This window comes from Paramisgurnus dabryanus, chromosome 7 (assembly GCF_030506205.2).
Source record: "Paramisgurnus dabryanus chromosome 7, PD_genome_1.1, whole genome shotgun sequence".
In the NCBI taxonomy this organism is placed as follows: Eukaryota; Metazoa; Chordata; class Actinopteri; order Cypriniformes; family Cobitidae; genus Paramisgurnus; species Paramisgurnus dabryanus.
In genome coordinates, this window is record NC_133343.1 from 33,628,144 (window position 1) to 33,655,702 (window position 27,559).

A 27,559-nucleotide genomic window follows, 5' to 3' on the forward strand; every position below is an offset into this window, starting at 1 on the left:
TTGCATAAGCATTTACATAACTTCCACCACATAGCCATGACATGCAGGACCTGATGAATCAGGCTTTCATCTTTTTGTCCTGAGCTGGTCAGGCAACATATTGTTCAGGCACGGATTTTGTTTTCTTTGCGAGTACCGTTGAGACTTAGATAAACTAAAGGCAAAAGCTTTGAGAAGCCATTTAAAAAGCCACTGGAAACTTGTTGAGTCATATGCTGACTGAATGTACTGTTGGAAGTTCACATGGTTCAAATGTTTTACTTATTTCCTTATTTATATTTTCCCCACATTTTAGAATAATTATGTTGAGAGCAAAAGCATTCAAAATAAATCAAAACTGATTTATTATGTATTACATAAACCACTTGTTAAAAAAACATTTTTCTGAAGTTGGTACAAATTAAATGCAACCAGAATCTGCTATTAGATCTATTCTAATAATCTGAGAATTATAAGCAAAGAATGCTCTCCAGACATGTTCAAACATGACAGGGATAACAGTAGTCCTAGACTAAAATAAATGTAAGAGCTGTCCAAACTAAAAACAAATCTTAAAATAATGTTTTGCGTCAAAATGCACGCCAGTTATGTTTTTATTAATGCATGTTTGTTAAAACTAGTTTTATTTTATAATTAAACTAGGCCTAATCCTGGCTCAAGATAATCACTGTCTGGGAAACCACTCCTATATGCATTAAATCAGAATTAAACATAGCCTGTTTTTAAGATTTACTTTTATAACAAGTAGCACTCTTTAAAATAAAGGTGCTATAAGGCCGGGGTTTTAAAACTTTATGATGCCAAGGACCCCACAACATGATGAAGATTTTGAAAGGAACCCATTATCTATACATGTATAGCAATTTACATATTTTTTTATAACAAATATATAATTGGCTCAGCGTAAAAGATAAACCTGAAGCTGTTTTTGATACATCTTTAATTTAGATTTATTTGTATTATAGTGAAAACATTCTGATCTAGTCCTCCACACCTCAAATGTTTTATTAATCCCTTAGCCAATGTTGTGATGATGATGATGATTAACATGATTATTTACCATGGTAATGCTATTCTTTTATTTGAATATCGATACCAAAAACACAGATTTCTTTAAATATACCAGTATTATATTTTTGAAGTCGACTACCTCAATTTAAATTTCAAGTATACTTAAGTGGTATAGCATTGCATTAATGCAAAGGTTATGGGTTGACCCCATTGAACACATACAGTATACTAAATTAAAATTCATAGATGCACTGTACGCTTTCCATTAAACTTCAATTAGTTAAGTCATTTTATTTAATCTGCAAAATGCATGATTTTAATATTACACTCTAAAAAAACAAACGGTGCTATATAACACCAAAACTGTTGATTTGAATCGTAACCATAGAAGAACCGTTTTTAGTGCCATATAGCACCAGTGAAGAACCGGTGAAGCACCTGTGTAGAACCATATAGGGGCCATATAGCACCACATTTGGTTCTACATAGCACTATATGGTTCTACACAGGTGCTTCACCGGTGCTATATGGCACTAAAAACGGTTCTTCTATGATTACGAGCAAAGAACCACTTTTGGTGCTATATAGCACCGTTTGTTTTTAGAGTGTATTAATAATGTGCTTTATATAAAAAATTGCCATTATGATGCATCCCACAGCCTACAATGAAAAAAATTATTCTGACCCTTATTAAATTTGACCTAATTAAAATTTGCTCATTTAATCAATCACAATATTTAATGAAAAATATTGAATAGTTTTTGTTGCATTTAGATTAAAGCAACATTGCTAAAACTGGGCGGGGATTTAAAGCTTTCAGCATGCTTTGCATGAAACTGAATAATAAAAAAGGGTTACTTTATGCATTTTTTATTAATAAAACTTATTAATGTTTAGTATGTTGTTAAATTAGTTTTTGAAAGAGTTTCTGTTTTGTTGTTTGGTCACCATGTGTAGACAATTAGAGCATTTGCTTAGGATGAGAACATTGCCTTTGGTATCAGTTATTTAGTGTTTTTTTATCAGAAAGCATACACTGTAAGTTGTTTGAAAGCATTTACACAGGAAATGTTTATGCTATAATCAGCTTTTATTTCAGTTGAGTGTTAGTTATATGGTTAGCTTGCTAATGTGTGCTGTCTCTGTAGTATAATTTCTATAACGAACATGATTAAATAGTAGCATTGGTGCATTAAACTAATTTTTACTGAAATCAACTCAATTTAATTGTGCTAAGGTAACTAAAACAATGGAGTAAAAAATTTACTGGGCAAATTTAATGGATTTTTTTAGTGTACATTTGTCTAAATGTTTTTTGTTGTTGTTGTTGTTGAACACCAGCATAAGTTACCCACATTATACCGTGTCAGATTGTGTTACTATAGCCTACATTGTGTAATCTTTTGTTACACTGTAGATGCCAAACCCAGTGCTGTGCTCCGGTGTTTATTGTTAAAAAGTCTCTTTCCACAACAAAAGAAAATGGACATGGGAACCATATTACAGCACAAGCTGAAAAAAGACTTAGGATAAGGATTTAAGTAATAAGTTGTTTCCAAGAATGAGAGTTTCCATTATGCGAAAGTGGGGGTGTGGCGAACTATGTAAGCATGTCACTTAGTCACGAACAACTTTTACATTTAATTCAGCAAACGCTTTAATCCAAAGCGATTAACAAATTAAAGAGAATTAAACGAGCCAACAATAAACTGTACATAAAAAATGCGGATTCATTTAGGGGTTTATTTTAAATAAAAGAAAAATACATAATAAATACATATTGAAAGATAATCTGGCAAATTATACAAACCAAAATAAAAACGTACAAAATATTTGTGTCATTTTTGTAACAAAAAGTGTTTTTCTAACATTTCATTAAATAATAAAAAATAATGCTATTGAAGTTCGACTTTGCTGATTGGCTGATGCGCAGCAACGGACCAATAGAAGATAAGCCTGTCTTCAGCTAATGGAAAAGTACCGGCTTGAAGAACTCGTTCGCGTCATAAGACACCTCACCAATCATAATTCTAAGCGTCACGTCTTGTGGTCTATGATTGGTCGGTGTGGGCCGGGCAGTGACAAATTATAAAAACCCATTACCGCACGAGTCTCTCTCTACTACAGTGTGCAGTAACGGTGTCGCGTCATTCTGTACAATTAAACATAGCCACGGGGGAAAAGAGTTACATGTGTGTTTCACATTTCTATTCAACCGATCTGTGTCTCTAGAGTTTGCTCTTTCATCTCATTTGGAATTCAGAAATTTACTTCTGCATCAACTTACAGGTAAGGTGGATGATCACATTCAGCCATGTTGACTCGTTTCTTAACATGTGTCACATCATTTGGGATGACTTTCTTCGTGTAGCATCATAATTTCATGGGTCGTTTTAAGACATGGTTTTAAGCCATTGTGCTGGGTCCGCTGTTTCCTCAATTTGGTGTTGCATCATAATCCGTCCGTCGGATGTGAACATGTTTCGTGGACATGCTTGGACAGTCAAAGGACTTAAAACGCACACACCCGCGGCATAAATGCAAGCATTAGAAGGTTACTGGATTTCTGAATGGGCTGACGAGTATTTTTTCGTAAATGCAATGCGGTCTAGTTAGTGACTGGTGTGTCTGGCCAGGCGACTCGCGCACCCTGAGGAGGGGGTTTGGCCGGTTTCGACTTTCAGTACAGTATGAATGTGAAGCATTCATTGGCAAGAACATGCTACATCTGAAAAGTTATGTAGGGACAGATTATCTCAACTAAAATTATGCAATATAGAGCATGCGTTTAGGTTAAGTGCATCGTTGAAGTACCTTTGAAACTGTTAAGACTTGCTGTCACAGTGACCTACTCTCGTGTCACTCGAGTGAGGGATAAAGTACTCGAGAGGATAACGATACAGCGGTAATAAACAATGCTAGAGATAATATGGGCAGTTGGGTCATATTTTATTTGTGCATTTATTCATTTAACAGACGTCTTCTTCCAAAGAACATCATTCAATATTTTGCCATTATACTTAACAATAAACATAGTGCACAAAGCTACAGCTTTTACTTTGAGTTTAAGTTTGTGGTTTTATAAGAAGGACATAAACTTTTCTTGTTAAACCGCACCGGACACAGCTAGAAGACCTTTCGCACGTACTTTGCGTGACACACACACGCCCCTATGGACCCCGTTCAAAACATTTGTCTAAGAAAACTGAATGTAAATTGCACTCTGCCGTATTTGCAATAATAAATACACTTGGATATTAAAGTTATACTTGACAATGACAATGCAAATTTCTTTACCTTTGTAAGAGTACAGTCAGAGGCAGCGCACGTGACAGGCGCGAAACACGAGCACTGACGTCGTCAGTTTAGCATATCTGCCGAGTCACTGTTAACTAGACAATAAGCGGTTATGTAACAACACTGCAGCTGATTCTCAATGGACACCTGCATACTTTAAAACAGCACATATATCCAGGGCTGGACTGGGACAAAAATTCGGCCCTGGCATTTTGGCCCAAACCGGCCCACACTATATACTCTGCAAAAAATGATTTAAGAAAAAATGTTCTTAGTATTTTTGTCTTGTTTTCAGTAAAAATATCTAAAAATTCAACAGTTAAAATGCTTTTTCTTGATGAACAAAACGATCCAAGAAAATAATCAAAAAAAAAATATCAAATTTAAGTGATTTTGTGCATAAAACAAGCAAAAAAATCTGCCAATGGGTTAAGCAAAAATTTCTTGAACATTTTTCTTAAACACTAAATGCAAGAAAAATTTGCTTACCCCATTGGCAGATTTTTTTGCTTGTTTTATGCACAAAATCATTTAAATGTAAAATGTTTGGTCTAAAAACTAGACTTATTTTCTTGGGTCATTTTGCTAATCAAGAAAAAACATCTTATTTTAAGAATGTTTAGATATTTTTACTGAAAACAAGAAAAAAATACTAAGAATTTTTTTTCTTGAAAATAATTTTGCAGTGTATAATTACAAATACCACCCATCTTTGCACGCCTTTAAATATGTATAGCAATAGCAACTCCAATTCCATAAAAGCACTAAACCCCATTAATAGCAGGTAGAAAAGAGTGAGAGTTGACACAACCAACACTGCTAGAACGTGTTATTTATTAATGCAATAAAACTGTATAATCCACTCTTATGAATCCTAAAACAAGCTTCATGCAATTGGCAAAATTTGCCATTAGATTGCTGACTTATTACAAAATACAAGTGCTGCTTACATTAATATTGAAAACTGATTATTACTTCCAGTACTTACAGGAAAGTATTCACTACATTCACTGAACTAAACTAGTGTGATTACATTATTACATATTTTATGATATGTATGATTACATATTTTGTGTTTTTGATGCTTTATCAAGGGGTATCCATCTAAACTTGTGTTTTGAAAGCAGTTCTGCTTACCGCAGGCACTATACACTCACTTCTCCCTCGTCTCTCTCTCCCTCTCCTCACTGACCCTTTGCGTGCTGGTGCTGACAGTGCCACCGCCGCCGCCACCATCATCATCACCAGCGACGCGAGATGAAGGTCTTGCTGCCGCAGAAAACATTTGTGTGTTTTTAACACATTTTGCAGCGTCTGCCTGAAGAGCCTGCTTCTGTTTGTCGCGCAGTTTTTCTGCGCCTCCCTTGCGTTTTCTCTCTCTCTCTTTCTCTCTCTCTCTCTCTCTGTTTTGACACGTGAACTGACCGACGATGAACGCTCGCTTGCACAGAGACCAAAGCGGTGATTGGGCCAGCTTAATGTCATTAAAAAAAAATAACCAATGGGCTGCTGCTTAAATGTGAGTGGGCCAGTCTATCTAGGAAAAGAAAGGATGATGACTGTGCTGGTCAGTCATTGGGCCAGCTTAATGTCGTTTAAAAAAAATAACCAATGGGCTGCTGCTTAAATGTCAGTGGGCCGGTCTGTCTAGAAAAAAAGACGCTAACTGGGCTGCTCAGACAAAAATAGTATGAGATGTATCGGCCCAAAAAGTACGTCGGCCCACCGGGAAACTGCCCGGTTTGCCAGATGGCCAGTCCGCCCCTGCATATATCGTTAAGTAGTCTATTTATACTTTATGATTCTGTCTAGGCATGTTAATTCTGACAATAGCAACCATTAATTGCACAATTATTAGTTTTCTTTCATCTTGTAGTAGGCACTGTGCCAACTTAAAAATGTGTTAAAGTTGTGTAATAGAAGGTGACTAAGCACAATTTTATAACTAGCTTATGCAACTCACGATTTGTTATCCTTTTGCTTGTAACAGGTGGATAAAACTATGGAGCTTTGTAAAGAGGAAACTTTATCTGATGATGTTCTGCCTGTTGTCATTGTTGGTAAGAGTCATTTTTTACTTTGTTTGTTTTGGTTTGCTTCAATATGTTGATGACGTATCTGTTTTCTGAGAACTATAGTATATATACTATATACTATATTTTGGCACTTCTTATGTTATTCTTGCTGTTTCAATAGAAACAAATAAAGGGATAATTCATCCATGTCGGTATTTTCTCATCTTCATGTTTTTTAAATCTGTTTGCATTTCTTTTTTATAATGAACACAAAAGAAGATATTTTGATAAATGATGGTAAGCACACAGTTGACAGTACCCATTGAATTCCATTGTATTTGTTTTCCCTACTATGGAAGTCAATGGTTACAGTCAGCTGTGTGTGCTTACCAACATTTATCAAAATATCTTCTTTTGTGTTCATCGGAAAAAGAAATCCATACAGTTTTACAACAACATGAGGATGAGAAAGTGATGAAATAATTTTCATTTTTGGGTGAACTATCCCTTTAAAAAGTGGACACTTGACAATCTTGACTTTCCATGTTTAAGTGCTATAATTGGCTTCTTTCAACTTGTAAAATGTGAAAAAGAACAACCCGGTAACTTAATTTTGGTAAACCATTCTCTGCAAGCATGTGAAAAAATAGGTCATTAAAATTTGGCTCCCCTTGTGATGTCAGAAGGGGATAATACCACCCTTTAAATCTGCACTATTCAACCACGGCACTGGCATTCAGTGCAGAGATCAACTCATTTCCATTTAAAAGGACACACCCAAAAACGGCACATTTTTGCTCACATCTACAAAGTGGCAATTTTAACATGGTATTTTAAAATATCTGTATGGTATTTTAAGCTAGAACTTTACATATATGGTGTCTGGGGATTTATTTTACACATTAAAAGTCTTGTGATTGTTCCCTTTAATACATAGTTTCTGTATTTTTTTTTGTTTAAGAAACTTTAAGGAAATTTGGTAATGAAGAACATTTACGATTTCCATTTGCATGGTTGTTTCTAACAGGTAATGGGCCATCAGGGATTTGTCTTTCTTATTTGCTGTCGGGACACACACCTTACCTTTCCCCGGACGGCTTTCACCCCAACCCTATTTTGCATAACAAACTCTCAGAAAATCCCAATCTGTCTTTGTTTGACCAGGTAATGCATACATATGTATATTAACCTTATGTAAAATGACCACACCTACTTACCTAACAGTTGGTAATTACTAGTGTAGATGATATGTCCGCTTTTGATTAAATGCCACATAAATCTCTATAGAGACAATAATGTTATTATATTGCTGTGAATGGTTCTTGTCATAGCACTTTATGTTTTAATCTAGTAAAATAAACATTATGCTTAAAAAGTTTTTATATTTTTATGTGAATGAAGGATCTCGAATACCTGTGTGAGGGTGTGGAGGGTCGTTCATCAAACCCTGTGGCCGTGCTTTTTGATGCCCTTTTGCTCCCTGACGGTGACTTTGGAGTTGACTGCCCTTCACCGCTTGTATGGCAGTACGAGCCAGAAAGGGCCGTACCCCATCTTGTATTGGGAAAGGGGCCACCTGGTGGGGCCTGGCATGTAAGTTTCAACACTTAAAGCTCACATAAAACATGCTGTTAATGCTTGTCTCATGTTAATCTTGAGGACCTATAGAGTAGTATTACATCCTTCATATATCTAAAGAGTATTTAGTTTTATCAGATTTATAAAATATCTATTCCGAATAAACCCGAGGTCCTGGAGCTGTGCAGTGGGCGGAGCGGGTCAAAAGCTTGCAACGCACACAAAACTTTATCCCACAATCTCTGGATAACTTACGATTTCCATTATATGCACCGATTGGCAACAAAACACAGTCATTTGATGCAGTTTTATTTAATGCCTGCGACTCATGACCCGGTTGGGACTGCCCCATTTCAACAAAATCTAGCGTTAAACAAACACACACAACTCTGCTACGCCTGCTACCCCGATAACCAAATTATATCCATTGTTTTCCGGAAGCTAAACAAGCTTAAATTTTCCTCACGAACAACAACACACTTCTCTGGTGATGTTGATTTCGTGTCAGCTCTTGGTTTGTGTGTGTGTGTGCGCGCTATTCCGGTTAAAGCGCCCATATTAGGACTTCCACTGTACTTCCTGCACTGAAATCTCCCATAAAAGAAATAAAGCAAAATGGTTACGTATGAATCTTTCATGTTCTTGAAAAGCTTTCTGAAACTTGTATGAACCCTGGCGAAGTGCATTTGGCACAAATACTCAACTTCTTTTTGACAATTCCCTCAAAGTACTTTTTTTTTAGGTTGCCATGCTCTTTCTTTTAAATTCTTTTAATTTATAGTCATGTCAGGTTTTTGAAAAGGTTATTACTGTAGTTAAATAGTTTGCCATCCTAAAGTAATTTAATGTTGTGTAATGCAAAAAGGCTTAACATAACCTGCATTTTTACCTGCATTTTACACCCCTGCGGGACTGATGGGAAGAGGCCAAGCATGTGATTTAATGTTTTAGCATTTCTGAAAACAAACTCAACACTGTCCTCTTTTAAATGTTTTGTTGGTTTGATGATTAGATTCTTTGGCATTGCGTGCAGTAAATCAGCAACATGTGACACTTTTTTTGTGGTTGATACCTGCAGGCTATGGAGGGCTCGATGTTTACTCTCAGCCTGGCTAACTGGATGGAACTTCCTGGTCTGAAGCTGAAAGACTGGGTGAGAGATAAAAGAAGGTATGACTATTTAAACTCAATCGACACAACCATCTTTACTACTAGAAGTGAAAGTGAAAGCTGGCAAGAATTGACTTTTGTAATACAACAGCTAAGACGAGACAGGAGATTGGGTTCACGAAAGATTTTTACAGTTTAGGAAATTCTCAATGATAAAATATATGCATGGGAAACTGAAATTACATAATTTTGAAATGTTTTAACTAATCTTGTACTTTCCCGAACTATAATTTTTGTAAATAATAATGAAGTAATTCGATTTTCGTTTTGAGAAATTGAGCAATAACCTTTAAAATGACAAGAAAAAAAATTATGCAATAATAATTGGTTCAAATAAAGTATTAAAACCAAGTTAACACATTGTTTAAGAAATAAAAACATTAATATGTGTAATAAAAACCAGCACTATGTATTATAACAAATGCCTGCAGAGGGCGCCTGCAGACTCACGATTGCTTTTTACTTTCACTTTAGATTGAGAAAAAGCTTAGTTTTGGCCAAACAAGATTAAATTCATTTAAATCTTTAATATTTATCCAATTCTTTACAACAGAAATTATACACCTACTGTCATTCTTGAGCAAGAACATGCAGACATTAAATCATGTAAACACAAAACATTATTGGAAACTCAAACAAAAAAAGCACATGCAGTAAAAGACAGAATAAAATGCATGCAACTTTATGCTGATATCACGAGACAGCATTTTATTTCCACTAGAAATCTTGTGGCATTTTAATCATGCGAGATCTCGTCGCACAAGATTTCGTCACACCCCTAACAACAGCATTCCTAGCATGTAGATTTTGCATTTGATACAAAAATCTTTTTTTTATTAAATTAGTACTAGTACTAAAACCAATAGTTTGATGCAAGATGACAAATCTTAAACAATGTGTAACAAATTTTTATCTTTGTGTGTGTGTTTATTAGAAATGTACGTAACGACCGAGCCACACCGGCTGAGATTGCGTCTTACTACCAGCACTATGTGAATAAAATGGGCCTGGAGAAGAGATTTGCTTGCGGCACGACCGTGACCTCCGTCCATCAGGTTTCACTCGACTCCGGCCGCACCGTTTGGAAGATCCAAGGCCTCCAGAGGAGATCCAAGGTTGGTGAAGGACAGGAAGAAGCTGAGGTCCCTTTCTCCGTTCACGCTGAAAACGTGGTGCTCGCTACAGGAACCCACGACATCCCCGCGCGTCTTGGCGTGCAGGGCGAGAATCTTCCCTATGTGTGCCACAGCTTCTGGGAGCTGGAGGCCGCCATTTCCTCCGGCCATTTGGATTGCGCCTCGGAGCCGGTTCTCGTGGTGGGTGCTGGGCTGACGGCGGCAGACGCCGTCCTTGCGGCTCACCACTTGAACACGCCTGTATATCACGCCTTTCGGCGACCCGTGACCGATCCGGGTCTCATCTTCAACCAGTTGCCCAAAGTCCTCTACCCTGAGTACCACAAAGTGCATCAGATGATGAGCCAACAGCAGCACAAAATGAATGAGACTGTGGTGAATCTTTCCAATCATCCCATCGTTTCACCTGCGGATGGCACGAGTTACCCAGGTTATCTCAGTTTCCCTAAGCACCGGGTGGTTGAGTTTAAGCCGGATGGGAAATGTGTTCTAGAGGGTGAAGGAGGGCTTCAAACCGCTCTGCAGGTCTCGATGGCGCTCGTTTTGATCGGGTCACATGCAAACCTGTCTTTTCTCCCAGAAGACGGTCACTCGTTGGCTCTGGAACCAGAAGAGCCAATTAGCTGTCGACGAAACCCATTAGATGTTGATCCATACACGTACGAGTGCGTTAAGGAGCCGGGGATGTATGCCATGGGACCGCTGGTGGGTGAAAACTTTGTGCGCTTCCTTAAAGGCGGCGCTTTGGCTATCGCGTGTGACATTGTGCGTAAACGCAAAACGAAACGACAAAGTGCAACAGAGAATTGTGTTACAAGCTTGTTGAACAATTGCACCTTAGAGGCATAAAGATTACGAAGATGTACTCTTTCATTTACATTTTTACGTTTGGCAGGTTCTTTTATTAAAAGTGACTTGCAGTGCATTACAGGTATACAAAGTATACATTGGGTTCGAACCCGTATCCGTTTGCATGGCTAATGCAATAATCTACCCCTGAGTTTTACAGAAACGCATGTTATGGAAATCTTGTTCATGGAGAGCAAGATAAAAATCATTCGCTCGTGACTGCAAATGCACTAACGTGTTTTTCTTGTAAAGTTTGTCTAAACCTTAATCTGGACAAGGTGTTTGTAAGACTTCAGGGAATGTTTTTTTTTTTTTTTGGACATGCCTGATCACTTGTTTGTGCCAAATCAACATTTGTACTGTTTCCATGTGGTCGGCTCAAACATTTTCTTCATGTGAGGAAGAATGCAATACAATTTTGCCACGCAAATACTGATGTTTATAAGTCTTGGTACATGCTAGTTCCCATTTCTTGTTTTGAAATAAGCAGAGTTTAAACATAAATTGCGTATTGGTGATATGCAGTATTTTTTGGGGGGGTTATGGGATTTTGTTATTTTACATTGAAAAACGAAGAGTGTTCATTTAGGTGAATGTACTCAAATGTATGATGGCATTATGACATGTTTTACTACCTATATTTAATTTTTGTCTTCTGCACATCTGAGTATACCACTGTAGAGAGTCCATTTATTACACCAGTGGTTCTTTAAATAGAGACGGGAATTTAAAAAAAAATAGATACATTTATCATAAATTATGCTTCAGAAAAATAAGGCTACTAATGAACAGCACTACATTGTATAATTTAATGTTTTAATTTAAATTTGAGATTGTTTTGTGTCATGAACTTTCTATGGAGGGTTACGAAAGGATATACACAAGAACCACTGGGTTACACCAACAAACTCAAACTTAATGTCTAAAGTAAGGATTAGTAAAAGTTTTTGTAAGACTTTATTGATTCTTTAATATTTTTTAAGCTGCTCATTTCCCAAAGCTAAAACTTGTGTAAGGTCAGATTACACTTACAAAACTGAGCGTTAGAGGTCTCGTGCATGCAGAGATGATGCCAGTTGTAGAATGACACCATTATCTACATCAGTGGTTCTCAAACTGGAATATATAAAAAAATATTTATCATAAATTCTGTTTAAGTAAACATCAGAAAAATAAGGCTAATAACCAACACCGCTACTTTGTATAATGTTTTGTTTAATTCAAATTTTAAGATTTGTAATGTAGCTCATAAATCTTTTTTTTGGGGAGGCCACAAAGAAATGCATTGTACACAGGGAGGCCACATGCCAAAAAAGTTTGAGAGCCACTGATCCACAAAACTCGCATGCTTATGTGAAACAAGATGATGTATGGGCCAAATGTAACTTTTTGTCCAAGATATTTCCTTTAACATGTTGATGCAATGAACATAGTTAAATGCATATCATGTTTCTTTAAGAAAGTTATTCTATTCTTGAAATCTCAAATATCATTCTACTGTATGAACTAAGTTTTGAACCCTGGCAGCTCTGATTAAACATGTTTTTAAAAATTATTTGTACTCAAAAAGTGCAAAAAGTATACATTTGTAAAAGATGTATAGTTTATTTACATTAATTGTTAGTGTTAAACACTAATAAAAAAAAAGAAAATGGAAAATGCAAAATTGTGTCTTCTCTTGTCTACCATACTATTTTGCAGTTTTTAAAAGGCCCATAGCATGTACGTGTTAGCATTGCCACTTTGTAGGTGTAAGCAAAAAATAGGTCATTGAAATGTGTCCCTCTTTATGATGTCATAAGGAGCTCTTATTATAATAATACCACCCCCTTAATCTGCACTATACATCCACAGCACTGCCATTTAGTGCAGAGAGAAAGAAAAAATAATTCACAGCACAATTGAGTTTCAAATGCATCAAACCAACATCATTGTGAGCAGTGTTTGCACTTCATCCGCTCATTTTTGCACACACCCACAAAGTGGCAATGCTAACATTTTCATGCCACGGGCCCTTTAAGTATTCAACAGGACTTTGTGACCCTGAACCACAAATTAAAAGGGAACATTATTTTGTAATTGAGGTTTATAGATTATCTGAAAGCTGAGATAAAACCATTTGAAAATCTGGAATCTGAGTGTGCAAAAAAAAGGAAATATTGAGAAAATCGCCTTTAAAGTTATCCAAATTAAGTCCTTAGCAACACGCATTACTAATGCTAAATACATTTGTTATATTTTACAGTATTTTAATAAATTATACATTTTTATATTTTACAGTATTTTAATAAATTATACATTTTTATATTTTAATATCCTAATGATTTCTGAAATTATAATTTTGACTAATGTATTTTTGACTATTTCTACAAATATACCCTGCAACCTACAACGCTACTAAATGTTTAGTATATAAGAGATCATACCGTGCTGGGGCATCTCAAAATACACTGAATAACTTAAATCTGAGTTGGTTACAGAGTTTAACATGAATTTACCTCTGGTCTGAATTTCACTGGAAACTACAACCTTTGCATAATGTGCACTATTTTACATACTTCTAGCTAAGCAGCACACAGTACACACTGCAGTGTGCTAGCACACCAGTATAAACATAGCTCACATTGTGTAAACACTCATGCACTGCCATAGTTTCACCATCAGATGGCAGCAAACCATCATACTCCAGCTAAAGTACATCTTTATTATTAGTATCATTTAATAAATTTATATATTATATATATTATTTATCAGTTATATGCCCTCCCACATAACAAAATACTACAGTATTACTATAGTAAGTTGTAGCATACTACAGTATAGCATAATTAATAGTATTTCAAATTAAAAAAGAAATTCCCCTCTTTATGAGGATATTTATTATAGTAAGGTTAAAAACATTATGCTATCTAGGAATTTTACTACAGTATATACTACAGTATAAAATAGTTGCATGCTAAAATAGTTGCAGTTTTTTAGTATGGTGCTATTCTATGTATGTTGTATTTGATTTCAAAGAATATTTTTGCATGAAGACATTTGATTAAACCACAACTCAAAAGTTATTATGCCTACTAATCCAAATAGTCCTTAATGCACTAGCTTTAATGCACAGCCAACTAACCGATCAACCAACCAACCATATAGATGAATGATTATGGTATGAACGGATAGATGATGCTTTGCTGGATGCCCACTGATGCCAAGGTGACCTCTTCTTTCTTAACATAGAGACAGCTGGCCACTAGAGGACGTGATGCTGAATTTATCGTGTCTGTGTTGCTATGAGACCGCTGAGCTGGACTCATTTAGTAATGTCAGGTAACAGCAAAAGGTTGGGCAAGATGCTGACTCATACGTGTGATAAACCCATTCACTTCGTTGTTTGGGGAGATATATAACAAAATGTAGTATTTTGGTTTGTATTTATAAATAAACTAAATTGAATTTTACGTATTTAATACAATTGTCTTTTATCCCGTCTTCTGGATATACATAAACACGTTTGAAAAAACAATCAGTAATGTTTACAATTGCAAACGAGAAAATTTGCAAGGTAAAGCATGCATAAATGGAACGTTGACGGAAAAGCACGAAGATTTCCGAAACGCTTATGCTCCGCCCACCGGTTGAGTTCGTGCTCCCGGCGATCCTCACAAAACGAATAGAAGGCGAGAAAGGGAGAGAGCGAGTCACGAGTGAATAATGTTTACCACTCATACTGAGGAATGTATTAGAGGTCGAAACTTTAGTCAGGTATTGCGGTATTAATTTCATTCAAAAGCCCTATTCAAACCGCTCGAAGTCAATACACTTGAGGATATACCAGCGACTGGATCGACTGAATGAAACATGAGGAATAAAAAGCGCGTAGATTGTGGCTCTCTAAACCTGACGAGTTTTTGAAACGCCGAGCCAGGTACTTCGGCGTAGACTTTCAACCGTCGTTTTTTTGCGGGTGTACCTGTGCTTACGTGGCACTTTATTTTTTTACTTGGAGACGAATAAAAAAAATCACGGTTTTGGATTGTTTTGGGCACTTTTATCGTGGCGATGCGTTGTATTCTCAGAGGTTTAGTAAGTTGCGTGGCTGGCACTAGTTTACTTGCGCCGGGCAGCCAATCAGCGCGCTAAGTGCGCGACCACGGAATAACACTAGTTATTTTTTGCGTTCCTATTGATTTATCTCCACAATAACGTTCAAAGATAACACCGTAGAGCTCTCCTTACAAATTGACAGGAGATATTAAACCGTGACTTCGTTGGAAGGAGAAGTGTCAAGGCTTGCCTGCGTGTTTTTGGGCTGCTAAAATGGATGCGGGAATGGAGAAGGAGTGCAGCGCTTTGGGAGGGCTCTTCCAAACCATCATGAACGACATGAAGGTGAGTGACCATCACGCAAAAATAGTACAGAAGATGATTTGATTTGCCCTTACATTACGGGTGGTTTGGGGATGTGTCTGTGGAAATGCTCAGAGTAAGTTATTTTCCAGCTGTTTTGGAGGGTTGGCAACAGTTCTGTGGTTGGCCGGCGGATGATGAGCATGTGAGTTCAGCCGCCCTGTGATGTGTGTCCCCTTCAATTCAACATTTACACCTGTGTGTCTGGATACATGCATGCATGTACAAGTTCAAAAGATCGTGTTACTCTTATATGTGACAGTAGAAAATGTTAGGATAGGTTTCACTGAGGACTTCAAAAACAAATATTAAAGGACTATGCTAATCATCATGGTTTGTATTATTGAAGCACCTTGGAGGACATTATGTGACAATCTTGTGCTTTGGTGTATACCAATGTGGCCACTAGATCTTATATGATGACATCCTAACTTGATGTACTATGGTAACAGTATGAATAACGTACCATGGTAAATCATGTTTTTAAGGCAAGTACAAATGTATGCATTTGGCAGATGCTTTTATTTAAAGCAACTCGCAGTGCATTTAAGCTATAACTTATGTTTTTATCAGTATCTGTGTTCCCTGGGATTTGAATCCGTGACCTTTGTATTGCTAACGCCATGCTCACTGGGATACAGAAACACTGGTATATTTACTTTTTATGGCAGGTATAGACGGTTTTAGCAGTAGCAACATAAACAACGGCTTTCATGGGATAAACGTAACTTCAGGTTAACTCCGCAAAGAATCAATAACGGCAGAGTAGATTATTTCTGATAACAAGCAAAATAAACAAGTAGTTTAAATCATAGCTATAGTGTATCAAAAAATACACTGAGCTAACGATACTGTGTAAAATGAGTACTATCTAATGTATATAATGTTAACTATGGCTGTCAAACCTCCCTTTACATATTGGTGATCCATGATCACCGACTCACCTCGTCTTCAGGAAACAAAAACATTTGTTATCTTCGACTAGGTATTTGTTCCAAAGTTCAGTTTAGCTACTAGCCAGACCATTAAACAAACAGAGACCGGAAGTTAATTTCTGCCCAGACGCGTAATCGCGACAACAAAGTCTGTCAGATAAAACCGTCATGGTATTACCATCTGATTCCATCCCCACAAAATGGTCCCAATGATAAAACCTTGGAATTTCAGAAATAATCTATGGTGTTTTTTTAGTGCCTTGTACATATTTAAGTATAAGAATATAATAGTCATTTGTAATTGGTGTAGATGTCATTATACTATTAAATTACCTCTGTTACATCACTTTTTTATAAGAGCCGTCAAAGTTCTCAAAATCAATCAGACCACCTACAATGTGGCATCATTTTTATCAGCTCAGTTTCATCTGTCAGGACTTGTTAACTGTCTCAGCCCATATGCTATAACGTTATGTCTTTATCTCTATCCAGCAGTAACGCTTGACACTGAAATATTGTCCGTAGCGCTCACAAAAAGGAAGTTGCTATTTTGGTGCTCTGTCTAAAGATAAGTGAGCATGAACGTATGAGTATTTCATAGGGTTTTTTTTTTGCTTTACATTTAAGGAATAATTGACGACGGCTGTTGAATTATTCAATATATAATGCAATTACACTGTGGGTGTGCATTATTTTCAAATAATTCACAGGACCGGAATCAATTATAACGCTTATACAATGGTTACCACAAACATTGCTTTGGTGATTATTTTAAAACAGTGTGCGTTTTACAGAAAAATAATCAACACCCATGGAACATTTTTCAAACAATTAGAATAAAGCATTCAGCAGCCCTATGGTATAAGGCTATATAATGCTGCTACTAGTTAATACTAGTATAATAATTACTCATTTGCCTAGTAGAAAAAAGCAGGTGTGTGCACAGGTGAGCAGGAAGTTACTGAGGGCATGTCATATATCCTGTTGTAAACATGGGTCAATATATGATTCAGGCATTGTTTCAGTAGCTTGCATGAAAGATGAATTTATTTTTATGCATTTAGGTAGTCGTTTTGGAGACGTAAAACATGCAACCAAGCTATACATCCCTGTGTGTCTTGACATGATTTGTAGATGTTTCAAAACATCATGTCCTTAAATCCTTTCAGTTTAAATAAGTCAGATTTTTTGGTGTTTAGTGCTTTTTGGGGTTGGACTATACTTAGGGCCTGTTTACAAGAGAATGCTCGTGGGTGAAAACGTACAAATATTTTATCGGATGTGCCTTTTGTTTACATGATGATGGCGTTTTTGGGGCTTAAAAACGCAAAAAGTGAAACCACTCTCCGGAGTGGAAATCTTAGAAACGATCTACCCTCGCGTTCTCGTCTAAACGGTAAAAACGCAAAAGACTGCTCACAGTGGCTCTCGTCATGTACGTGTTTACGTCAAATGCATACGCCAGTTCAGGAAAATAACAACAAACATGTCGGATTATTTCCATACTTCGGACCTTCAAGTTGCCATAGCAGTTCTGATAAATATACAAGACTCTTTACAGCAGTTGTATGAAATATTCACAGCTAGTATTTTTGATCAGTGAAGGCGCATTAATTACCTCTATCAAATTGTTGATGTGCCAACTCATCGGAGACAAACCAGACGGCTTTGCGCGAGACCTTGGAGAACAAGGAAGAGGGTTGTACGCAGGCGCGCGGACTTGGTGGTGTTGTGTGTCAGTGCTTCACATTGCCATCTAGCCGCCTGGAGTGCATACTACATCGAATGGTCACGCAAATGTGTGTGATATATGCACGCAGAGTTCCTCCTCAAAACGCTCTCATAAACGCAGAATAAAAAGTGATAACGCAAAGCCACTTTTGCGTTTTTCCAGATCATTTTCGTGTACGTAGCCTTAAACGCTTTGAACAGAAAAGTGCAGATTTTGCGTTTGTGTGTAATGTAGGGTAAATTCAGGAATTCAGTTTTTGACACTCCTCTCAATGTCAAAATGTGTTAATTCATGTTTTAAACACCACACTAATTAATATGATATTTATTGGCATTCGTACAATTTCAAATGTAACATTTTAAGTATGTTTTAGATCATTGGTTAATAGTTAGCTTTTTCACATTACACTTGGCATATTATAATACTCAAACTAGTAGGTAAAGCAGCAATTTATTTCTACATTTAAGTGAATTGGTTATGTTTGCGCTCATTTGAAGTACTCTAGAAAAGATATTTGCAGCTAATTAAAGGACTAGCAGTTTATTGGCTATTAATTTGTATGCATGCTGTTAATGTGGAAATAGGTCGCTTGAGTCGCAGGAAGGGGGAAGTATGCAGGATATCCCCATGATTGTGTGTTTGAGCTCGTGAATACATTTGCGTGCATGTAAAGTTATGATTCACTGAAAACTAGCTGCAGGGCATAGGCTAAGTTTTGGCTTATTAATACTCAATAAACAGCTCTGACCTTAATGTGAAGTGCAGGTGCACAGAACATTATTATTGTCAATGAAGAATAGCTTACCCAAATACAATATAATTGTTTTCCATAACTTTCTTTACTTCGTGATTTTACAAACTGCTCTTTTACAATGACGTATATAAGCATCCATCAGTTTAGTCCGTTTAAGTGTTAAGATCTTTAAGATCAGATCTTATTTGCATATTTTCTTTTACTGATATAGATTGCTTTGTGATCTCATTGTTTCACTATTCAAAATCTAAATCAAACAGTGATAAGTTAGCAATTGGCTAAACAAGCAAGGTAAATTCATGCCATTCCACTTATCCATATTTACAATACGTGAGCATTTTCAAGCTGTTCGGTTATTTGGATACGCTGCATGTTCCCTGACCTATTACTTTACAAACAGAATTCAGCATGCACAGAGTATCTCACCAGCTGCTTGCTCATGTGAAATGTCACTTACATGGACAGACAGCACTCAAGCGTAGGCCGTGTAGTCCAAAAGTGCAAAGATATAATGGCATAGACAAAATGTCATGGGTTCATCTTCCAAGAAATTGATGCTGTTCTCGTGCAGAAGTTTATTGATACTTTTTGGAGTAAAAATAGGCTTTTTTAGATTAGATACTGTGTGATGGTGATAAACGTTAGATTGGTTAACATTATGGATTTTTTGGTGCTTAGCTTGACAGTTTATGGATGCAAGCAAGTGTTGCTTCAAAGGAATGCACATAACTTAATTTTTCCGTTTACACCATTGAAAAATTGAGAATAGTTTTTTTTCCCCCATCCTTAAATCCAAACCAGTTTGTGATTTTGCCTTACAGTGATGCATTACAGCTCTTCATCAGAATAAGCCTTCCTGATGCGGAAACTATTTTCTTACTAACTTACGCCAAACACATCAATCACACCATTAAAGTAACAGTTTACCCACCCAGAAGTAAAATGGGTTGAAGGTAAAAGATTTGATGTGAACAAACAACATTGTTTTTCGTGTCTTATGACATTCAACCGCATGCAACGTGTCAAAAACAATTTGCATGTTCATGAGAAATCTTTTGAGTTTACAGGTGAATGATTTAATGAAGTGTGATGTGTAAATAAGTAGCTTTTGATGACCTTGAAAGTGTTCCTTTAGTTGATGATTTTATTACTTAAAACTAAACTTTGAGCATCAAAATAGCATATGTTTACGTTTTTTTGTAATGATAATTTCTTTATGCCCTAAAATAGCTTGACTCTTCACCCTTGCCTCATTTAGTACGCAAAACCATGAATGCAAATTTGTCCACGCCTCCACTCAGTTGCACTATAACTTAGACATAATGTACATAGATGCTGCATTTGTCAGTTCCAGACACATAGCTGCTATGGACGGGTTCACAATGCATAAGTAAAGGGCGATTTATAGTCGTGCGTAGGTCCTACGGCGTAGCAGCGACGGCGTAGGTTCCGCGTTGGTTTTCATTTATACTTTTGCGTCGCCGTCCGCGTCAACGTGCAAACACACGCGAAACCGCTGGTTGACAGTAATCATGCGTGTAACCACAGTAGCAGCAGAAGTCGTCACAGAAGAAGAAGCTAAGCAAGTTAACCCACAAACGAAGAAGAAATAGCAACTTGTTGTGTATAATTTGAGAAGACCAGCAATGATGGAAGTAAATAAACAGCGACTTATGTTGCAGTTTTGAGTTAAATCACTCCTCAACTTGGCTCATCTTTGTTTTCTCGGTCTCAAACGGAAATACCTATGACGCAGTTTTTTTACCTGACGGGAGGGGTTCTGGTGGACCAATCACAGCGCTTGCGGTCCGCGTAGAGCCGACGCGCTGTTAAAAATTTTGTGAGGTGCGCGTCAGGCTACGCAGAGCTACGCACGACTATAAATCGCCCTTTAGTTGTGCGTTTTGCGTTTAATGTGGACAGGTCAAAGCATTCACACTGCACGTTTGGGCTTTGTGTGGTTGCATCGTAGTAGGGATGGGCGATAATTTGCATGTGATTGTCATTGCGCATCTCGTCAGTGAAGCCGGTTCCATGATTAGAAGTAAATCGCCATCAGCTGCTTTCAGACGGAGCAGCATTTACTTAGGGCTGTGACGGTCATTATATAACCGTGAGACTGACGGTTATAGTTGAACACCGTCATTAGAACTCTATAACCGGCAAAACCGTGTTATTAAAATATTTTTTTAAACATTTTTCATCATAAAGAATTTTTAAATACTAATTAAAAACAATTGTTAACAGTCTGTGTTATACGCCCCCTCACGTTCTCACGCAGTGAAAAATACAGAGCGGAGCAGACACTGACAACGCGCTGACATACAGGACAAAAAAGGTTACTTTTGAGATTAAACATATTAAACAAAGTCTCACCTTTGAAATCATCTCTTCCTTCTAGTTAATTTATAGCATCAAATAAACATGAATGACCATGAGAAGGAATGTTGTTTTAACAAAACGCCCCCCACCGACGGTTATGTTACGAACCGTCACATTTGACTCACGTCATAACCGTCATCACCAATTCTAAAACCGGCACACCCCTACATTTTCTACACAAAGCCATAGTTCACTAACAATTGGGGCAATTTTGCATTAATTATAGCGGACGTATCGCCTGCCATATGTAAGCGATATGGCCCAGCTTGTTAGTGAACTACGGCTTTGTGTAGTAAATGTCGCTCCATCTGAAAGCAGCTGATGGCGATTTACTTCTAATCAAGGAACCGGCTTTACTGACGAGATGACCATGATAGCGCATGATATTGGATGCAAATCATCGCCCATCCCTACATCGCAGTGCGTGCTTGCGTCGACCTGATCAGTTGTGTTGACGTGATAGGTTTCTGACATAGACATATTTGAACAACTGCAATTTTATGGAGAAAATACTCCGCAATGGTGTTGAATTTGCACATTGTTTGTTTTAAAACATATTAAAACAACACACAGACATATAAACTTGATTTTCACCATAGTGGGATTTAAACTGTAGGTGAACTATTCTATTAATAACAAATGTGAATCTAATGAACTTTTCCTTGGCTCTGTACAATGCAACTTTTGCACTGTATGTTTGTAGATATCATTGAAAGGCATAATAAAATTTAATCAACAGAATATCGTCCCCACCTAAGAAAATACCGTGAAAGATTAGTTCCTATCATAATACACAGACCTGGGTGAAGAAATGTTCCTTTGTAGGGTTCACAAGGTCTCAAACTAGACAGTGAATGAGAGGCCAAAAGGTAACCTGAGAGTTTGTTTTCTATACATATTTTAGGGTGCTGATCTGGGATCAAATTACCCTATTGTCTACTGATGGTAGGGACTTAAGGATGTCCTCTTTTGACTTTGACCAACAACATCAAAGCAACACCCTGGCAAGTAACTATACTCTGAACACCACCCAGTGCTTGTGATGCAATTTTTTTAATGGCAAAAAACTTTTTCTTCAGAAAAATATCTACTAAACCACCATATATTGATTTAATTTTTTATATAAAACTTAACCACTCAACCATCTAATGGTTCCACTCTTGCTGGACCCTGACCATCAAAAGGGGTTCGTCAATCTCAACCGGCCTGTTTGAGATGAGTTGAAATGTATTGGCGAAGCTAATGATTTCCGTCCTCCCTGTTTGGGATGAGGGCAGTTTACAACCGAGGAGCTGCCTGCCTTTGCACATTCCTGCTTCCCGACGTTCCCCTTCCCCCTCTCCGACATCCCACGATCTGTCTGTATATGTAAATCCTAAAGCAGCCATGCACAGGCCTGTCTGTGAATCATTTTTTAAACTGTAAAGTGCTCAGAGGACACCCGTGCATCCCAGGACACGTGTGTGTGTGAGAGAGAGTGTGTGTGCGCACCCACGCACCACACATACGCCCTTTCTGCCAGCTCATGTGGACACACCCTCATATGCATGCACAGGTGCCCATTTGAGGCATTCAAAGCTTTGCTAATGAAAGGCGTTAGGTACTTTACAGTCCTTTGTGAATGTAGTTGGAAAGACTGTGGGCTGTGTTTGAAAGTATTTGCTAGCATACTGCACTACAATGCCGAGGATGTGTTGAGATCGGAAATGATGAGCATTCCAATTCTGTTTTATTAACTTCTATCTGGGTCACATAAATATTGTGATTCTTTTGGGTTTCGTGCATGGTTATTAAATGTAAATTTTTCAAGTCTATTGGACGTCTTTGTGCAATTTTCTTCTTAGCCTTGTTTCATGCTTTGCTTTTCGCGGTATGTGGATCAGATCAGCACTTGTTAGGATCCCGACGGTTCACACAAATCGGCATACTACCCACTTCCCTTGGGCCCTTGTTAGCTGCTATGAAAGAAATGTGAACCAAAGAAAGATGAAACATGTATTATTAATGATAGAAAACATTTGTGAATGATGCCATTTCTTTATATTTGAAATTCAGCCCAAATCCTGATTGAAACCTCTGCCTGTAAATGCTGCGCATGTATCTGTTTTGTTATTTGATACAGTGGACCGACAGGTTTTGTCTTCGCTTTGTCACCAGCTCTTTGCCACGGTAGCATGGGAAGATGAGAGGACAGAAACTGATAATATGTTTCTTTCATGCGGTTGAAAACAAAACTCAAGAGGTCACTTCACAGAAGACATAAAAAGAGCTTAGAGTATGAAAGAAAGAAAAAGTTTGTGGAAGATATTTGGATGGCAGGTTCATGTGGGAGGATCATCATTTCAAATGACAGTCTCAGGAAAGCCCTAGAGGTGTGTGTACAAATCATGGTCACTCGTTTCCTAAAAGATAAAGCATGTTGTTATAACCTGGAGGGAAGGGTTTATTGGAGGGAGCTGGCCAGTATGACAATGCAAACTGGGATCCAGCCTCCATTTTGCTGTCTACTAAACCACTAAGCATTTCTGTAAAATGCTTAAAAGGACACTTATTGTACCTGCTGTGTTGATTGTATCTTTAAAGGGTTTACATCAAAAATCTCAGCTTTCCAAAGATATATGACATGTTTAGCTTTATGTCTTTGAGTTGTTGTATATCATGAAGTTTACTGTCAAAAAATGCAATGTTCTGCCTATGGTACATTGGAACTTTAAGGTATTAACAGGCTTTGGTGGAGATTGAAAAAAATAAAAACTCGGAAAATAAAGATATTGTTAAAGGAGAAACTCCATGTTTAAGTGCTATAATTGGGTCCCCAGTGCTTCTGTTAACATACAAACTGTGAAAAAGAACAACTCAGTAACTTAGTTTTGATAAACCATTCTCTGCAAGCATGTGAAAGAATAGGTCATTAAAATTTGGCTCCCTTTGTGATGTCAGAAGAGGATAATACCGCCCCTTAATCTGCACTATCCAACCACGGCACTGCCATTCAGTGCAGAGATCAACTCATTTGCATTTAAAGGGACACCCCCAAAAATGGTACATTTTCGCTATTTAGCAATTTTAACATGTTAAAATAAATTATCTTTATGGTATTTTGAGCTAAAATACATACGTACTCTGGGAACCGCAAAGATTTATTTGACATCTTAAAAAAGCTTGTGAAATGTCCCCTTTAAAATTAATTGCATGTTGGGGAGCGATTCATTTACAATCCTTGAACTTGAACTAATACTACATTGGAAAGTTTTGAAATTAAAATCATAATTGATGGGGAACTGATTTAGTTTATATATTAAATATTGTTATAAATATTAACACTTATGAAGTATCATCACACTTTTAACTAGGGCTGGGCGATTCGTCCCCATTAAAAAATCTGAGATTTTATAAAAAACTCGATTTACGATTCGATTTTTTTCCCCCCGACCCCATTTAAAACAAAATAATTGCAAACTGTATATATTTTTAAAATATATATTTATTAAATTTAATTAAAATGCATCAACAAAAAATTGGGTAGGAATGAAGATTTGGCGAATGCAAAATGTATGTCAGTGTTTCCCACAGATCTGAAATTTACTTGTGGTGGTAGCTGGTGAAAAGGGCAATCATTATAATCCACCAACAAAAAATGGTCTACTATACATGTGACACAGAACTAATAATGTGACACAACACAATACTTTGAATTATTGAACATTAATATTAATTTCACATTATAATTCATTAATCTAACCACCCCAAACTTTCTTTGCCATGAACAAAGCTGACACTGTTTGTCAAAGCACCACAAAAACACTTACTGTTTTTGCACTGCTATATGAAGCAATTAGACCCCTTTTATCAAACTCAATATAACAGTGTTTCCCATACATAGGCTCTACTTGGGCGCTGCGCCCAGGTAAATTGCGACCCGCCCAGGTAAAAAAAATCACTTTACGAATTTCCGTATTTTCTGAACTCGACTGGATGACCCGTGTTTTGGAGAGAGAGAGAGAGAGAGAGCGCGAGAGAGAGGTGGGGGTCGGGTGACCGTGAAGATGATGCACGCGTCATCAACTCATCATCCATCGCGGCAAACTGGATCAACTGCAGCAGCACATACGGAGCAGCCAGGGAACACACTGCGACCAAAATGGTCGCATATGCTTATGTGCATATGTGTTTATAGCATCTAAGTTGGCTTCATTTTGCGTGCAAGCACGTTGTGTCTCTCCGGTTGAGTGTCCGTTCACGTGCTCTCTGTTTCTCAATGAATTTGGCGCGACGCGAAGCAACCTCAGTGTCACATTGTATCCTTTCATGTTTCTGAACTTGAGCAGAGTTTAAGATTAGAGGTCTTTCTTCACTGAGGACGCGGGACCCGTACGGTTCCGGGTTTATATTTTAAATGGTCAGATGGGTCCGGGTCGGTCCTAGTTCATTACTTCGGGTCCCAAGTCTGATTAATATTGTGTGTAAAACCCGAGTCGATCGGAGAACGGCCGTGAGCGCTACCGCGCTAAAGCTCGAGTGCTGTTTTAGCGTGCCTCCGGTTTCTATGGCGATAGCAACTGGCTCTTGTCACGACCACGCACCGCTTCATTTTCTTTATCCCATTTTTTAATAATCTTACTATTAATAGACAATATCTTTACTAAAATCTAAACAGTTTGCACAGAGATAAATTTTTGTAGCAAAAAGCAGTGCTAATAATACTGAATGAGCAAAGCTCTAGCTGACTCAGGATATAAAAAACGCAAAGCTGTAATGTAAAGTCTGTCATCGGGACAGCAAGTAGACTTTTAAATCTGAAATAATGAGTGGATTAAGCTTTTTTTAATCGGCAAAAGAGAAATAGAAAGCAGAAGCAGTAAAAGTGCCTATCTTATAGAAGTTATTAACATTATAACATCAGTCACATTTATAATCTATAGACCTGCACTGTCTATATAGGCTATAGTATACATTGTATATAATTGAGTTTGATAAAAGGGGTCATCAAATATCTTCATATATCAGTGCAAAAACATAAAGTGTTTTCGTGGTGCTTTGACAAACAGTGTCAGCTTTGTTTATGGCAGGGGTGTCAAACTCATTTTAGGCTGTGGGCCGGATGGTAAATTACGCCATGAAGTGCGGGCCGGATAATTTTTTTAAACCTTATTGTGCTGATAATTGTGTTAAAATTAACTTAACAGACCAATTAATTAGTTTGTTTAGCAAGAAAACCAGAGAAACACACAGCTCTGTGAAAACTACATTTCATAAAGTCACACTCATACTGTATATTATACACACAAATTTACATCTGTACAAAACCCACTGGCCTTATAGGTTGAAAAGCTTTAATTTAACTTCTTTTGCCTTAATGCCAAAATTATTTATGAACCATTCACTTTTATTTGGAATATATTTGTAATGAGAACAGTCATTTAGAAAATGCTAGATGGGGCAGTGGCCCAAACCAAAAATGGGACTATGGGGGGTGGTACTATTATTATGGTTTTAATAAAGTATTATAAATATAATGTATTATATTACTAGCATCAACTTAGACAAGTGATTATAATGGGAAATATAATAAGAATTAAAGTGTGACAATCTGCTAAATATTCAATATGATTTACCTGCTGGCTTGATGGAGCTTTGAATCCATGTTTGCAATGTTGAACTGCTGCTAAAAGCCTCTCTTTCCATTCTCTGTCGTTATTTTGTGAAGGCAAGTGTGCCAACAACAGCAAATTTATTGTTTATATTAACTTAGATCTGATCGGGAACATTAAATCGATTAGACAAGCATTGTAACGTTAATAAGAATGTGGATATTTTGTTTTTGTTAGCTTGCTAAGTTGTTAGCACTTTTAGAACACTGACAGCAAATCATTACCGGAAGAAATACATAAACATACTTACAAATTACTAATTCTGCGGTTTAACAACTGATATAATGTAATGAATCTACCTGTTAATGCAACGAACTTCGGAAACTGTCGTCTTCGCTCTCCAGGCAGAGAGTGGACACAGAGATGCTGCGGAGCGGGCGAGAAAACACGAAGTGGATCACCGGAATCAGTGGATCTTTAGCGGAGCGGTAACAATAAAACGGCAGGATTTTTGGGCACCGTGTTTAGTCTATGTTCCGCGTTTTGCTGCTTTCTGCAAGTCTCTCATATTAAAAACGAACTAGACACCCGCCTAAAAGGGTTTTTAAAATATGTATTTAATATTTAATAATACTGTATAAATCATCACGCGGGCCGGATTGGACAACTTTGCGGGCCGTATCCGGCCCGCGGGCCGCATGTTTGACA

General features: G+C 37.3%; 2 protein-coding genes across 4 annotated transcripts in view; both read left to right on the forward strand.

Moving 5' to 3' along the window:
- Nucleotides 1-3,122: 3,122 nt before the first annotated feature.
- osgn1 (oxidative stress induced growth inhibitor 1) lies at nt 3,123-12,713 on the forward strand. Its single transcript, XM_065279621.2, has 6 exons — nt 3,123-3,300; nt 6,299-6,368; nt 7,351-7,487; nt 7,725-7,916; nt 8,980-9,071; nt 10,006-12,713. The coding sequence occupies exons 2-6, from the start codon at nt 6,311-6,313 to the stop codon at nt 11,054-11,056; spliced, it is 1,530 nt and encodes a 509-aa protein (XP_065135693.1). The 5' UTR covers nt 3,123-3,300; nt 6,299-6,310; the 3' UTR covers nt 11,057-12,713.
- Nucleotides 12,714-14,724: 2,011 nt separating this feature from the next.
- Nucleotides 14,725-27,559, forward strand: part of mtss1 (MTSS I-BAR domain containing 1) — an 82,335-nt gene continuing 69,500 nt past the window's right edge. For all 3 annotated transcript variants that reach the window (XM_065279623.2, XM_065279624.2, XM_065279626.2), the window contains exon 1: nt 14,725-15,439. In XM_065279623.2, coding sequence (XP_065135695.1) covers nt 15,368-15,439 — 72 coding nt within the window. In that variant the 5' untranslated portion in view covers nt 14,725-15,367. The remainder of the gene's footprint in view (nt 15,440-27,559) is intronic.

Excerpts from the sequence above, each read along its gene's own strand:
- osgn1 (XM_065279621.2), top strand. The coding sequence starts at position 6,311 with ATGGAGCTTTGTAAAGAGGAAACTTTATCTGATGATGTTCTGCCTGTT. Across the intron at positions 7,917-8,979 it reads CACCTGGTGGGGCCTGGCAT|GCTATGGAGGGCTCGATGTT; the intron begins GTAAGTTTCAAC and ends TGATACCTGCAG. Across the intron at positions 9,072-10,005 it reads TGGGTGAGAGATAAAAGAAG|AAATGTACGTAACGACCGAG; the intron begins GTATGACTATTT and ends TGTGTTTATTAG.